Source organism: Miniopterus natalensis, chromosome X (genome assembly GCF_054644295.1).
Source record: "Miniopterus natalensis isolate mMinNat1 chromosome X, mMinNat1.hap1, whole genome shotgun sequence".
Lineage (NCBI taxonomy): Eukaryota > Metazoa > Chordata > Mammalia > Chiroptera > Miniopteridae > Miniopterus > Miniopterus natalensis.
The window spans coordinates 28,398,369-28,415,424 of NC_142103.1; the positions used below are offsets into that span (position 1 = coordinate 28,398,369).

At 37.1% G+C, this 17,056-nt stretch overlaps 1 protein-coding gene across 2 annotated transcripts in view; it reads left to right on the forward strand.

Moving 5' to 3' along the window:
- Positions 1 to 1,601, forward strand: part of ZMAT1 (zinc finger matrin-type 1) — a 36,085-nt gene extending 34,484 nt beyond the window's left edge. For both annotated transcript variants that reach the window (XM_016195766.2, XM_087813676.1), the window contains one exon: positions 278 to 1,601. In XM_016195766.2, the coding sequence (XP_016051252.2) occupies positions 278 to 1,598 (1,321 nt within the window). In that variant the 3' untranslated portion in view covers positions 1,599 to 1,601. The remainder of the gene's footprint in view (positions 1 to 277) is intronic.
- The last annotated feature ends 15,455 nt before the right edge of the window (positions 1,602 to 17,056 follow it).

The window sequence follows — 17,056 nt, forward strand, 5'->3', positions numbered from 1 at the left end:
TACCAGTGTAAGATATGTCTGCTTCTTTGTACCCATCTTCCCAGGCCTGAAAATGTTTTTATGTGTAAAATGTTGAGAAGTATCTGGGACATATCTGACCATTCTTGCTGCTCCTTTTTGGCATAAATGTTATGATTTATAGCTTTTATATTTAGGTGGGTTTTAAAATTTTGTTTGGGCTTTTGTTGTTGTTTTCAGACTAATTTTTTTAAAAGCACAGAAAATATTCAGAATAAAATAATCTAGTAACAAGAACTTTCTATTGTCTTTGTTACAGAGAATCCGTTATCATCAATCTAGTGAAGAATTCAAAGAACACACAAGACTCTTACCAAGATGAAAGTACAGATTATATCAAAGCACAAAAAGTCATAGAACCAGAGCCCAAGACTTGTTTCAGAAAGGTGGAAGAGAGTTCTGTGGAAACCCGTTCATACAGAAAAGTGGTTGATTCTCGATCCAGACGTAGACTACGCGGACAAAGACACCCCCATGAGACTTTCTGGACATACCCAGAATCATACAAAATGTCGCAAACAGTGGAAAAACAGTTACCTCATTACCTACCAGCTTATTCAAAGAAGACATATGACTCTTTCCAAGATGAACTGGAAGATTACATCAAAGTGCAGAAAGCCAGAGGATTGCATCCAAAGACTTGTTTCAGAAAGATAAGAGAGGACTCTGTGGAAAGCCATGGGTACAGAGAAGTTGATTCTGGACCCACACAAAGAATATATGAGCAAAGATTTTCAGTTCAGACTTCCCATACCTACCAACGACCATATAATATTTCACCAGTGCAAAGCCAGTTATATCATTGGTTACCAACTTATTCAAAGAGGACATATGACTCTTTCCAAGATGAACTTGAAGATTACATCAAAGTGCAGAAAGCCAGAGGACTACATCCAAAGACTTGTTTCAGAAACGTAAGTGATAGCTCTACAGAAACCCATAAATACAGAGAAATGGTTGATTCCAGACCCAGACATAGAATGTCTGAGCAAAGACTCCCATTTGAGACTTTCCAGACCTACCCAGAATCATACAATATTTCACAAGCAGTGAAAAGTCAGTTACCTCATTGCTTACCAGCTCATGACAGCAAACAGAAACTAGACTCCATGACCTATTGTCAACCCACCAGAGACTATTTCCCAGAAAAACCAGTACCCCTAAGCCTTAGTCAGCAAGAAAATAATTATGGCTTATACAGTGTAGAATCTGAAGTTTACAAGGACCTCTCCTCCGAAAACAATACCAGTGACCCTCAAGCAGACCATAAACAGAAACATCAGAAGAGAAAGCACCTGGAGGAAGGTGAAGAAAAGCCAGAGAAAGAGCAGTCCAAGCATAAGAAGAAAAAGAGTAATGGGGATATGGACCTAGACAAGGACAAGAACATCCGACAAAAGAAAAGAGAGGGAGATAAAGTCAGTGTCAGTTCAGGAAAGGTGAAGCACCGAAAAAAGAAAGAAAGCCATGGTATACCCTCTACAAAAGAAGAACGTAAGCATAAGAAAGAGAAAAAGAAATCTGTTGAAGAAAAGACAGAAGAGGAAATGCTTTGGGATGAGTCTATTCTTGGATTTTGAACTTTTAGTTTAATTTACCCAAAGATACATTGAATACATAAGAATAAGGATTTAGGCAAAGAAACATTCAGTAAAGAAAAAAAGAGGTGGATACAATCAGTGTCAGTTCAGTAAAGCTTTTGTGTATATGTAAAAATTAAAATTGAATTAAAAGAAGAAACAAACAAGCCTAAATCAAGTCTGAGAAAGAACATAAGAAGAAAACAAGAGCATAAGACAAAAGTAAATCTTTTGAAGAAAAGACAGAAGAGTCAATGCTTTGGGATAAATCTGTTCTAGGAATTTGAACTTTTAATATTGTTTACCTAAAGATAAATTGAAGAAGTAAGTTAAGAAAATTTATTTAGACAAATGAGCATTAAGTAAAGAAAAAAAGAGGTGGATATAGTCAGTGTCGATTCAGGAAAGCTTAGTTTGTGTAAAAATAGAAATAAAGTGAAGTAAAAGAAGAAACAAGCCTAAATCTAGTCTCTAAGAAAGAACATACGAAGACGATAAGAACACAAGAACTTAAGAGAAAAGGAAACTTGCTGAAGAAAAGACAAAAGAATCATTCCTTGGGATGAGTCTACTCTTGGATTTTGAAGTTTTTAGTTTTGTTTCCTTAAGGTTGAATTGAAGAAATAAATTGAATAGTTTGGTTTCATGAAATTCATGTTATTTGAATTTTCCTAAGTGGACAGTGACTTTAACCTCTAACAAAACCAATTGAAGTAAAAGTATTCAATATGCCTTTTTGTCACGTTATTTTTCTTCATTTTCTTTAAAAAAAAAAAGAGTGGGAGACATTACGTATTTCTTACGTATAATGTAGTTTCCCTTCATGAAGTTGTCTCTGTTTCTACTCATCAGGTTGCTGTGATAATGAATTATTTACCCAATGGGAGATAATTTATTTTAAGTGAAAGAATTACCAGGCATTACAAAACCCATTCTTTGTTTGGGTTTGTGTTAGTGTTGGTGGTATTTGTTGTTGTGTGTTTATGTTTCTTGATTTTCTCCAAGAAAAATGTATGAAGAGATTTAGACTGATTTTTTGTTTATTAAATCTAATTTGCAGTGTATTTTTTGTATTTTATAGTTCTGAAGGTGGAAAATGAAACAGTCTATAATAACATTAGATGATATATAGTTTTAAAAGTACCAATACAAAATCAGTCTATATTCTGGAAGTGTTTATATTATATTAAAGTGTTTTAATTTCTACATATTGTTTTATGTAAATGATCATTTCCCAGCCAAAAGATGATTTTATTTTGAGAGAGAGGAAATAATTAAACAGTCTGCACCTCTGAGGAGATCACATTATAAAGTTGTAATGATTTTATTTCTCCTATGGCTTGCTTAGTAGAAGCTGATATTCAGATGAGCTCAGTTTTGTTAGAGAAATATGACTAACTGTATACTTAAAATTGAAGAAGGGATAATTTATACTTGGGAGAGGGCTTTGAGGGTGCATTACCTTTAAGGGGTTTCATCTTGATTACTTTTTTACTCTAGTGCTCCCTTTTTTATGATAAGCACCTCCTGTAGGCATTTGAGTATTACCATAGTATAGAGGGAGTAATAGCCTGGGAATCCAAATCTCAGGATTCTGGTTTCAGTTTTACCATCAAGTTTCTGTGTGACCTTGTGGGAATATCATCAAAATTCAACATGAAGTCCTCAGGAACAGGAAAAAATAGGCTATAGTATTCAAGTGTTAATCCTATCAAAAAGTAAATAAATTTAGATGGTGATGTATCTACACTTAGGCAAGGCATTTAATAGTTGGTTTTGCTTGAGATTTGAATAAAATGGTAAATATGAGCTGAAGAATATGATTGGTTGGGTTTAGATGTGGTAGAATGAATAATCTAAAAGGGATTTAAATGGTCCACAAATTAACTTTTATTCCACAAGACTGTTGGTATAAGATTATTTAGTGATATAATATCACTTTCCCTGTTTTTAACACATCTAGTGTACTGGGGAAAAGAGGAAAAAAGAACCAGAGTCAAACAAATAGACTCAATTAACCACAAAAAAAAATGGCAAATTCTCTTTTCTGAACATGACAAAAAGCAACTTTATTTTTCACACACACACACACACACACACACACACACACACACACACACACAACACCATAAAACAAAACCGTGAGACAAGGTAAATTGAATTATAAGCATTTTTAGAATTGATAAATTATTTAGCACACGTCCATTTTGTGTTTAAGCTGGAGGCTAGGAATTCAAAACTTATAAGAATATTCACTAAGATACCAAATTACTGTGATCTTTTTGAAATAACTTAAATAGATCAATGAGTCATTAAAATTAGCCACACAATATTAATCAATACTGGGTAAATCATACAATTTTTGAACATTAAAACCATTTTAATTGGGTGGTTTGGCAAGTTAGGGAGGGATAAGGGTTTGGTCTTGACTACATTATTGAGGAAGTCCCCAGTGACTTGCTCTAGAAAGTGGTTTTTAAAAATTTTAGGACAAAAAATTTTGATGAAAAAAAAACATTGTTAAGCCACCATAAAATACATTGTCTGTTAACCAGAAAGTGTTGTTTTCTATTTGAAGCTGGGAAGAAAGACCTGGCACTTTGACACATTTGCTTTGCTCCCAACTTCAGCATCTGAGCACTTGGAGGTAAAAGTGTAAGTCAAGATACTTAAATACATATGCAGGATCTGAAATGATCTCCATCCACTTCTGGAGTTAAGTGCTGAATCTCTAGTAAGATGAAATTTTATAGTATAAGTATATAATCCTGCATTTAGCTATGGAAGACAATACAAAAACATATTTGAGGAGACATAATTTAAGATATTACAAGTAGAAACAGTGTTGGGAATTTTATTGCATGCCTGGTTTGAAAGAGGAGTATACTCATCCAGACATAAGATCATATATGATCTAAGGCAAATTACTGAAGTCAGTATTCAGACAAGTAAATTAATAGCATCTAGCTTTATAGGAATAGAAGATAGACTGCAAATTTTGGCTGAATTTGGAAAATTATTTTTAATAACGAGCTATAGAAAAAAGTGAATTGACTACTTTGTGACATGCATGTATTGAACAAATAAGGGGTGACTGTCAGCATTGAGCCATGAAAGAACCTGAGAAAAACATTAGAACAGAGGTTCTGTTCCACAAACAGCTCATAGTCACTAACAGAGAAAATTGACCAATAAACAGGAAATTGCGATGTAAATTTGATAATGTCTGCAATAGAAGTGATGATGGATGCTGTGGGTAGCAAGGATAACAAGCATAAAGGGATGGGAAGTGGGCATTCAGGAAAGGCTTCCCAAAGTGACATCTAAACAGACTTTTCCCTCTCAGTTCAAAGACTATTTCTTTGATATATCCACTTGCTATCCTTTACATACTTCAGACTTAATATAACCAAATAGAGCCCCTGCTTCTGCCATTACCAATCATTCTTCTAGTTTTTCCCATTTCTGTAAAATGTTTATTCAATTGCTCAAGCCAAACACCATTTGGAGCACCTCTTCACTCCTACATTAGACCATAAGCAATTCCCCTTGATCTTCTCACCAAAATATTTCTCTTAATTTCCAATTCTTTTCATCATCACTGCCACCACTCTAATCTGAAACATTATTTGTTGATCAAACTGGAAAAATTGGTTTGAAAGTAACTGAAACATTAGGCAAAGTCAATGCAGCTTCTGAATTAACGGTGAGTAGAAAAAAACTGCACAAAATCAGCAACAGATCAGAGTGCTGTAGTGAACTAGCCCTTGAGGGCTTCAGAATTATCAAGCATATAGTTTCTCCCAGAACAACAAAAAGAAAACTGCTAGTTTCAAAAATCAAATTGAACAGACACATTGTGAATAAGGGTAAGGGGAAAGAATCCAGAGAAAGGTAGTAGTGGATGGGGGAAGAATCCAGAGATATGTGATCCTAGACAGTATTATGACAACAAAATAAACTTCTAAAGGAAAGAGTAACACCTTGGAAGGCAAGACTTGTAGGATGCAAACACACCAGAAAATCAGGCACAAAGTAAATGGAAACTACCCTAAGCATTTGAAAATGAGCTGAAGGAAAGAAAACATTTAGAGCTTTGAAACAGTATAAGTCATAAAGTGTACCCAGAAATATATTTTCTTTTAAACTCACATGAAATTAAGCCAACAATACCTGTACCCAAAACTTTTTAGTCTTTTTCTCCCTTAATATAATTTTAGGTTTAATGCTATTTTCTTTGTGTAAAATAATTTTTAAAACAGAACAGTTTTACTAATATAGAACATTGTTGATATTTACCTAATATGAATGTAAGAAACATTTCTCACATGCAAAGATATTGACATTAAAGGTGAATAAACTTTTAAAGTTTTTCTCTAATATGACACATGTTTATCTTTCATTGCCCATGGCTTAGTCTTTTGAAGTAATCCCCACAGTGTAGCAATGGTTATGGTCTTAGGAGGACCTATTTCACTGCCAGGTATTAGTTCACATATTAAATTTCATGTATTAGAAAATAGCCATAAAATTAGCACATTAAAGAACAGGTAAGGGCAGGTGAAGTACAAGTTTGTATGCTGAGGAAGGTCACTCAGAGGCACCACAATCACTGGGGTACCCAAGAATGTGAGCAATCTCAGATCTCCAGGTCTCATGAAGAGAATGGAATCCTAAAACATGCAGATCAGGAGAACCCTGTCATTGTACCCTACTTTCTTGAAGCTGACCCAGCTTGTGAGCATTGTGAGTTCCTAAACCTGTGGTCATGTGGATGCTGCCATCATGTGGACACTATAATAATGCAGCAGGCCTAGAACTGGCCATGTCAGCACTTGAGTTCACCTGTCCTCTCAGAACCTGTTGCCACTATGGTCATGAGGTAGATCTAGCTCTTCAAGTCACTAGAGCATCGTGGACTCCTAAAAACCCTGCCCACCATGTGAATTCTTGTCATGTGGCCCTTACTAGTTAGTGGCATGTGGCAGCCTCAACCCGCAAAATCACATAAATGAACAACTTCTTAGGGTTGAGTGGATGCTATGGACATGAATGCCCCTATGGTCACACATCAGGCTCAGCCATTTCGATAATGTGAAGATTGTGGGCTACAGGACAACAGACTCTTAACTCAGCAGCTCTGCGGTTCCTACCGTCATAGGACAGGCAAAACCTCAGCACTCGTCTGAACATGGCCGCTACCCAATCACTGTGGGTCATGTAAATCCTACGGTCACGTACCACGTTAGGACCACGTACCACGCTATGATCACATATGATCACGCGAGAGTCAGCTCTCTCAATCACGCGAGGATTGAGGGCTTTCGAACCCGCAATTTCTCCATTTTGTGGCTCCTGTCACGAAAGGTCGTGCAAGTCAGGTAAGGCTCCACAGCAGCGGGTTAGGGGGATCCCGTAGTCAGTCATGTTAACCGCTACGGTGGTGTATGAGGGTCCTGCGCATTTACATGGATCGTGCAGTCTTATGACCTCTCTGTAGTCATGTCCGCCATTTAAGTGTGTGGTAACTCCCCAACTATAGCTCCGCTTAGCTTTCTGAGGAGTCCGACCTGTAAATTCTGAAACCCCTTAAAACTGTGGTCCGTGCCTTGGCTGAGAGGGAATTTTGATGAAACTGGCTCAGATACCACCCATTCGTATCCTGCCTCAGTGAGTGAGGGTCCATGCTCGGTAGGAGGGGGCGCCACCGGGTAGGAGGGTCTCGAGTCTGTACTAGAAGTTTTCTCAGAGAATTGGCGGTGAGAGAGGGCGCCACAGGGGTTTATGGACTTCTCTCAGGGCCCAGGAAATTGGGTAGGACCTCCCCTTCCCATTCCCTTCCGGTCCCCACATCTAAGCCCTGTTCTTCAGGCGGACTGCTCTGGTAGGGGGTGGATGTTGGGGGTGAGGGTGGACAGACTGAGCAAAAAAGAAAAACAGAGAGAACTCATGGACTTGGACAACAGTATGGTGATATCTGGGGCAGAGGTGGAGGTGGAAGAGGGCGTAGAGGGGATAAATGGTGACGGAAAAAATTAGATTAAATTAAATTTAAAAAGTAAAATAATATAAAATAAAATGGGCGAGATGTTCTAGCTGTGGCAGGGGTCATTATCATTAGCTACTGCGTGGCCTCATTTCTCAATTTGCCAAAATTCTTGAGGGGAGGGTAGTAAACCAACTGTGTTACCCCTTCCCCGTTTTTTCTCGGTTGTAGTCTTACACCCTTTCCCTCCTCTCCCCACAGTGACTGGAAGCATTTGGGCAACAAAAAGTAGCCCTCCCATGGTGAAGGACTGGGGTGGGGGGCGGGAACCCGGAGGAGGGGGTTAATGGGGGAAAAAGGGGACATCTGTAATACTCTCACAATAAAAATTTTTTAAAAAGTAGCTCCAACATAAAAGAAGAAAGCAGTTGGAGAATACTCTGGGAGTACATATAAAACTGAGGAATGAGGGTTTTTAGAAGTGGAAAGTGGCCATTTGCTCCACGTTCAATATTTATACAAAAGAAACATTCGTGGTAGCTAAGAGTTAGCCAGACCCGAGTTTCAGTCTTCTTGACTCTGACACTTACCAGATGTGCAACTTCAGGCAAATAATTTACCTCTTTGCACTCAGTTTCTCATCTGAAAAACGGGAATAATAATGCTACCTGCTTTATAAGGTTCTTGGGAAGATCAAATGATCTCTGGTTCAAAGAAAACTTCCAATTAAAAACCTGCTTTTGCTTATCACCCTGCCACATTCACTGTCTGTTCAGTGTGATGGCTTACTCTGTCCCCCTCTGACCATGTGTTATTAAGGACACCAGAGAACTCTTAGATGTTAATGTGTATATTCCAATTCCAAATCTAATTTTAATATCTGCCCCTTATTTGCTGAGAGAGTGGGGGAGAGAGAGGGGGGGGGGGAAGGAGAGAAGGGGAGAGAGAAGAAAAGAGAAATAATTTTTAAAAGAAATTTGTTGTTTTTTCAATAAAAGTAGCCTCATGTGACGATTCAGAATTTATTTCTTATATTTACTTTGCTGCTCAGTAGTTTCTTTAAAATGCATGTGGGCCCTGCCCGTGTCACTCAGTTAGTTAGAGGGTTGTCCCATACATCAAAGGATTGTGGGTTCAATTCCCAGTCAGGGCACATACATAGGTTGCAGGTTGGATCCCTAGTAGGGGCACATATCCTCAGGTGAGGATAAAAAATAATGAATGAGTGAACAAATAAATAAAATGCATGTGGGGCGAGTTGCCATAGTCTTTGTGCTTGGGTTCCCTAAATGGTTTAAACTAGTCCAACCAAACAAACACTATTGGCTTTGGTTTTTGAACCATTGCTTCTTACACTCCTTGGAACTCCCTACTTTTCTTCATATGGGAAACAATAATAAATTTTTAAAAGAAAACATATTAAGTGAAATTATATGTGATACTTGCATTTCATAAACATCATGTAGATGATACTGAATGAGTAAAATTCAACAAGTAAAGGATTGTTTACATTTATGGGTATTTAAATATTGTTTGATGGATGGTTAAAGAATATTATCACTTGTGCTATTATTATATCTATTTTTCTCTCATTTCAGCACTTCCAGGTTTATTTCAAAGAGACACTATGTCTGAGAGGCAGCAACAACAAAAATGTGGTCCTCCACTAAAGGAATATGGGACATACAGAAATGAAGGTAAAAGGATTTCCATATTGTAGAATTTTTTAAGCTAATATGCTAATATATCAAGGAGAGGGGTAGTGTCTTCCTTGGTTCAGGCTGCTATAACAAAACATCATGGATTGGGTGGTTTATAAACAAAAGATACTTGTTTCTCACAGATCTGAAAGCTGAGGAGTCCAAAATCAAGGCACTGGCAGGGTTAGTGTGTGGTGAGGGCCCACTTCCTGGTTCACAAATGGCTGTCTTCTTCCTGTGTCCTCACATGGCAGAAAGAGCAAGGGAGCTCCCTGGGTGTCTTTTATAATGATACTAATTCCATTCATGAGGCATCTCCATGTGACCTAACCAGCTCCCAAAGCCACATCTTCAGATATCATCAAGTTAGAGGTTAGGTTGAAACATAAATATTCAGCCTAAATCAGGTAGTTTCCTTAACTTATATGGGAATGGAACACCTTTCCACATAATCATTTGAGATACTAGTGTGCTGTGGAAGACATTTTAGGAGACACTGTTCAAACTAATAATTCTGCCACATTAATACCTTGTACCTGTGTTTACCTAGAACAATGTATAATATATACTTCTAATTAAGAAACTACTTATTTCTCTTTAACTCATTTTTTCTTATTTCATTAGTCTCTCTTGTGCATAATCTTTCCACTTGTTCATTCTTTACATACCCTTCTGATACCATGATGACAAGAAATAAGTGCATAAGTGCAAGTCATTAGGAAGTCTTATATATAGCAACAAATACAGTGCCCCACTCTTAGAGCAAGATACACTTACCTGTAAAGATGAGCAGATGCATCTCTCGTTTTTTACCAATTTTCCACACTTTGCAAAACCAGCTGTTATTTAATAATTATAGCTGCCATTTTTTTAGTTTCTATTTTATGTGAAGCACTGTGATAATTTCATCATATAAATTATTTAATTTTCAGAAAAATCCTGAGAGGGTGCTATTTTAATTTACAGATGAAGTATATTAGACAGAAAAGGCTGGGTTATGCCATGGTAATAGACAATCCCCAAATGCCAGTGGCTTATTCTTCACTCATACTACATGTCCATGGCAGGTGCACATTCATCACAAGATGATGGATGCTGGGGGTCTGAGCATTTGTTATTAGAATGACTCAGAGACCCAAACTGACAGAGGAGTCACTATCTAAGAAATTGTCTGTCACTGTGCCTGAGGGAAAGAGGGCCCTGGAGTGATTCAAACCAACAACCGTATGTTCTAGCACAGAAATAACACATATCACTCACAAACCACTGTCATTAACTAGTCACATACACCACCCCACTCATAAAAATGGGGTCAAGAAGTGCAGTTCTATTAGGTGCCTGGAAGTGGAGAAATGGAAACACTTGGTAAACAGTACTACTGACAACCACACCACTGAATTGAAGCTCAGTGACATTAGGTGTTGCTTAAAATCACATAGGCAGTAAGTGACAGATCATATTCCAGATAAATGTGTGTGTGTGTGTATATTTCAAAGTGCTCTTTCTACTCCTTCTTCTTTGTACATTTACGCTATCCTCTTAAATGAAGTTTGTATATACTTATAATAGAAATTCTTTTACTACAATTCTATCTCTCTTAATTATCTGATACTCCAACAGTGGAATTGAATAGACATGAATCCCTTGGACTGGTAAGCCACATGTCATTTTCAAGTAAATATATGTATTGCACATTTGAATATCCATGTATATTCAAGGACAAAAGTTATAAAAGAAAACCCGATGGTAGATGAAAGACTGTTCATTTGTTTCATACTTAATAAAAATAATCTCATATCTTTCCATATTGTTAAGGAAAAATGATAAAAATGAGAGCAAAAATTAATGAAATTGATAACATAAAAGTATTGAATAAAGTGCTAGATGTTAGTGCTTTCAAAATATAAGAAAATAAACTTCTGGCATAATGGGTCAAGAAAATTAGAAGGCACAAATAAGTCACTTTTGAATGAAAAAGGCATCCTGCTTGCACTTACAGTAAAGATGTAATAATTTGAAAATTTATATTATATGGATGAATTCTAGGAAAAATATTTTTATATTGAAGAAATATAAATACTAATATTAACTGTATTCTTGACAAGCAATGCATGAGATCACATAAATAGTGGCCAATCTTAGTTACAGAAATGCAAAACAATAGAAATAAAATAATAGCAAACTAAATGTAGCAGTGGCTAAAACAGATAATACACCATACCAAAATTGTGTTTATCCCAAACTTGCAATGTTAGGAGATCCATAATGTAATTTAACACATTAATAAGATAAAGGAGTAATAAAAGGGCGATTATCACAAAGATTCTGGGGAAAAAGGCATACCATAAAATTCAACAACCAATGAAGATTAAACAAGAACACCAATAACTCTCTCAGCTAATGCCAGGAATACAAAAATACTTCTTTAAACTGATAACACGTATTAAAAAAACACCACCACCACAATGAATGCCATATATAATAGGGAAACATTCAAAGCATTCCATTTAAAATTTTGAAGGACTTTTGCTAACTTAATTTATTTTAATATATTTTTTTCATTAAAGATCCCTAGTAGTTTAGTAGTTGTTACTTTTTTTTTTTAATCCTCATTTGAGTATATTTTTTCCACTGCTTTTCAGGGAGAGCAGAAGGGGGGGGGGCGGGAAAACATCCATGTAAGAGAGACACATCAATTGGTTGCCTCTGGCTCACACACCGACCAGGGCTGGGGATAGATCCTGCAACCAAGATACATGCCCTTGGCCAGAATCGAACCTGGAACCCTTTAGCCCGCAGGCCAACGCTCTAACCACTGAACCAAACCAGCTAGGGTGCAGTTGTTACTTTTTTACTGAGTTTCTTAGGGTGACATTGGTTAATAAAGTTATATAGGTTTCAGGTATACAAGTGAAATGAATCAGTCAGAGAAAGACAAAGCATTCCATCTTAAATCAGAATCAGCAAAAATGACTCACAAACAATCACTTCTGCTCAAGATCTAAACTGAAACTCCTAGACGTTGCTATAAGGCAAAATAAATATATACATAAATTAATAATTGTATAAATGTCACAAGAAACAAAACTGTAAGTATAATTGTCTTTACCTAAAACTCAGGAGAATTTACAAAAATATAGTAATAGCATTTAACAAGTTTATTGGATGGAAGACTAATGTATACAAAATAATTGCAACAAATAGAAAATAATATTTTCACTGGGAATATACCATTTACAATAGCAAAAAAAAGGTTCTGTGAAATACACTGTGAATTGGCTGACTTGGTACGTATTCCAACACTTGTAAACGCTCATATGTTTTCCTGTACTTTAGAGACTGGAAAGCTTAAAACAAAAATAGAGACTTATGTGAGTGAGTCTGTGTGTGTGTATGCTTGTGTGTGTGCATGCATATACTAGAGCTCCTTGCATATAGGGTCCCCAACAGATCTCTGTGTATGAAGCGTATGCACCATCCTGAGATTTGGAGGGATAACTGAATGACATGGGAGCCAGATATGGCTCAATGATGTGGTCAGCTGTGTATGGTGAAAGAGATCTCTGTTTTTTTATGGGACAGCTATAGCAGAGTTTCTAGAATTCAGTCTTTGTTATATATGTAAAATAGCAGTCAGGCAGCAGTGGTGTTTCAACTATAACAGTCCCATAGCATGATTGGACCTCCCCTGGCTGTGCAGCATCTAAACCCACTTTCTTGGACCTCATAGTGTTTCTGTATGCTATGTAATATATTTTATTAAAGATGTCTTATTTTTATGAAATAGCTAGAATGAACTCAGTCATAAGCAAGTGAGAACATTGATTAATAGAGTACTTGACCCCAAAATTGGTTGTAATTAAGGGGTCCCAAAGGAAATGGGAATTTAAAAACAGATTATCTGTCCTAGGTGGATGTGAAGAGATTAAAGATCCAATTGACATTAGATGATATATTGGTGTTCCATAGCACTCAGTGATTAAACAGTTGCAAAATTTATCAATTGTAGGCACTTGAATTGAAATGTCTTTAAGGCCAGTGTGTTAGTGGACCAAGCAGCTGCTGTTAGGGACTCAGAGGACACTCCTTTCCCCCACAGCATTGAGAAACATATTGATGAGAAGGAAATCTTCATCTTTGAAGTGTTCTGAAGTGAATGACTTGTGTAGGCTACAGAGGAAATGGTATGGGAGATACTGCCATTGACATGGCCCCCTTATTTCAGCGGGGATGTTGGAATCCTAGAGACACAGGCTAAGTAGAAGCACTTAACCTCCCGGGTCAAGGTGAGTGCTATTTACCTTAACAGGCAGCAAGGATGGAAAGGTGGTCATGCTGGTTGGAGCTGCAGCAACATTTGAAGGTGGCTTATTAGTGAACAGATCCCTTGGATCTTGAATATCTGAACATCCTCAAAAGTTGAATTTGATTAGTAAACAATAAACAAATCATAAACATTTCTTTGTAATAACAGAAGAACATAATATAAATAAATAAAACTCTAGACCTGGTGACTTTAGCCACCTTGATGGCTAATGGCTGTCCATTACTCAGTTCCCACACCTGACCCAGAGCACCTTGAAAGACTACTGAGGAAAGACCCTGTAATGAAGTCACAAGTAACAGTGATAAATCTTGCTGGGCTTTGCCAAAGGGACTGTCGGTCATTTACCAGAGTTACTGTGCACTTGCTTTAAGGACACTTGTTCTAAGCTAGAGCTCAACAAACTTCTGGAAAGGGCCTGATCATAAATATTTGAGGCTTGTGGGTCATTTGGTCTCTCTTGTAACTACTCAACTCTGCTATTATAGAGTGAAAGCTGCAATAAAAACAGTATGGCTGTATTTCAGTAAAAGTTTATGTATGGGTGCTAATGTCTGAATTTCAAATAATTTTCTCAAGAAATATTATTCTTTTGATTTTTCAACCATTCAAACGTGTAAAACTATTCTTATCTTACAGGCTCCACAAAAACAGGCCACAGGCCAGGTTTGGCCCATGGGCCATAGTTTGCCAGTCCCTGACCTAAGCTATTGCAGTCACTAGCGCCCCAAAACAACACTCAGTGGAAAGTCAGCAAAATGAGGTGGCAGCCACTCCTAGGAACTTCTGGCAGGCATAAACCAAAAACTGATATTTTAACACAGTGGTTTTCAACCTTGGTTGCACACTGCAGTAACGCGGAGAGTTTAAAAATGCGTTTGCCAGCATCTGACTCCCATTCTGCTTTAATTGTTGTGGGTGTAGACTGATGCTAGTGATGATTTCAGTCTCCTCATGTGGCTAAATTGTTTGAATATGTTTGACAACTACATTAAACATTTCAGTGTTGGAAGTGCAAACATGTTATAATGCTTAATTTGAAAATTTTACACTTGTGGTTTTGGAAAATAATATTCCAATAATTAATATATAATATTCCCATAATTATAAATACAAGCTGTGCCAGGAAACATGAATAATTCCCATGTAAGAAAGAGGGAATAATCTCTTTATAAAACAGAAAGAAAATGGGAAGACACAATGGTAAACAGGGGTCACCAGTGGTAGGGCCAGGGAGGAAACTTATCTACTGGTGAAGCCAGAGCAAGGTATGGATTAAAGCCAAGCACCCATGAGCCCAGGGCTGACTCAGTTGTGAAGCCTCCTTTGCAGGAGATAGTCACAGCCCAGGGTAAGCATGGAAGGGACAGAACAAACTCAACAAATCAAATGATTTTCACTGAAGGAACAGAAAAGTAGAAAAGGCTGAAAAAGGCCTTAAGATAATATTTCCCTAGAGAGATGAAGGAGTGGTAAAGGAAGAAATTATATCCATTATATAAGAACAGAAGACTGCTCAAGAAAGATGGCTGGTCTGAACATAAAAGACCTACCCACTTTCACTTCCTCCTGAAGCTTCATTAAAACATTATCAAAGGTAAACAGATTAATACAATGGGATATTACTCAGCAATAAAAAAGACGAACATGTATGGATCTCAGAAACACTATACTGACTTAAAAAGCCAGATACAAAGGCATATAAGACGTACAATGTTACTCTTATGAAATTCTAGAGCAGGCAAAACTAATATATGGTGACAGAAAGCCAATTAAGTTTTAAATGGACCTGGGAGATGAAAAGATTAATTGGGAACCTTTTGGAGTGTGGTGTAATCAGAGAGAAGACAGGTGGATCTGATTATCAGTAATGAATTGTTTCTGTTATGCTGTGTAATACCTCAATATGAATAGTGAGTGCTTCACCCCAAGCACCTTGCAAAACCCCAACCCAGCCTTTTATACAAGTAAAGCTTGGACATGAAGGTATAAATATTCTGCGTTTCAACTACTCATTGATAAATACAGTTGACATCACGTGTTACTTTTCCTTCACTTCTTCATGTTTGTATTTACACACCTAAACATAAATGTTCATTAATATTTCCTTCTGAATAGTCATACTGTATTGTAGTTTTTAAAAATTATGGTAAAAAAATAACATAAAATTTACTAACAACCATTTTTGAGTGTACAGTTCAGTATATGCACATTGTTGTGAAACATTTTGCAGCAACTCCCCATTACCCCCTTTCCCCCCAGCCCATCATACCCACCATTCTAATGTCTGTTTCTATGAATTTGACTACTTTAGATACTTGATATAAGTGGAAGCATGGAGTATTTGTCTTGTTTCTGGTCTATTTTATTTGGCATAATCATCTTAGTTCATCCATGTTGTAGCAGTGACAGGATTTCCTTTATAAAGGCAAAATAAAATTCTGTTGTATGTATCTACCATAATTTGTTCATCCATTCATTCATGGATGGACATTTTAGTTGCTTCTGCCTCTTGTATATTGTGAATAGTGCTGCTGTGAACACAGATGTGCATATATCTTTTTAAGATTCGACTTGCAGTTCTTTTGTATATATACCCAGAATTGGCATTGTTGAGTCATAGGGCATTTCTATTTTTTATTTATTTTTAGGAATCACCATACTGTTTTCCATAGAGGCTATGCTATTTTTTGTTCCCACCAACAGTGTACAAGAGTCCCAATTTCTTCACACCCTTGCCAACATTTATTTTCTGTTAGTTTTTATAGTAGCCATCCTAATGGGTATTAGGTGATATCACATTTTGATTTTTATTTGCATTTCTCTGTTGATTAGTGATATTTCCCTCTATTCCTTGTATGAGGAGGGGTGTTTTTTTAATTATGAAAGGGTGTTGAATCATGTCAGATGTTAAAATCTGACACCAGAACCTTCTTCCATACAAACATCTGTTTTCTTTTCCATTTTCCACGGGACTTGTAACAATGAATACAAATAACACATATTCCTTTATTAAACACCAGACATTGTGCTAAGTACCTGACCTAGTAATAGCTAAGTTGCTTATGAGGCTTAAGTCACAGGCATTTCTCCAGGTGCTTTCAGTGTAATTTGGAAAGAAGTAAAGTTGGCTTAAACATCCCAAGTGAAAGGCACTAGCTGCTTTATAATACCCCTGTTAACACTTTTCCTTCTGGCAGCAAGACTGTGAGACAGGGATGGTGCTGAGGTGCAAACATTCAGTAAGTGGACGTGTGTGTGTGCGTGCGTGTGTGTGTGTATGCGTGTATGTGCACGCATGTGTATGGGGGTATGTTCCTCTGTGGCTTTTACCACATGCCGACTCTCCTGAGATTCCCAAAACAAGGCCATTCCTGAGATTTCCTGTGTCTGAATCACCTTGATGAGTGAGGAGGTTTCTGGCCCTATTTATGCACCTGACTTTAGT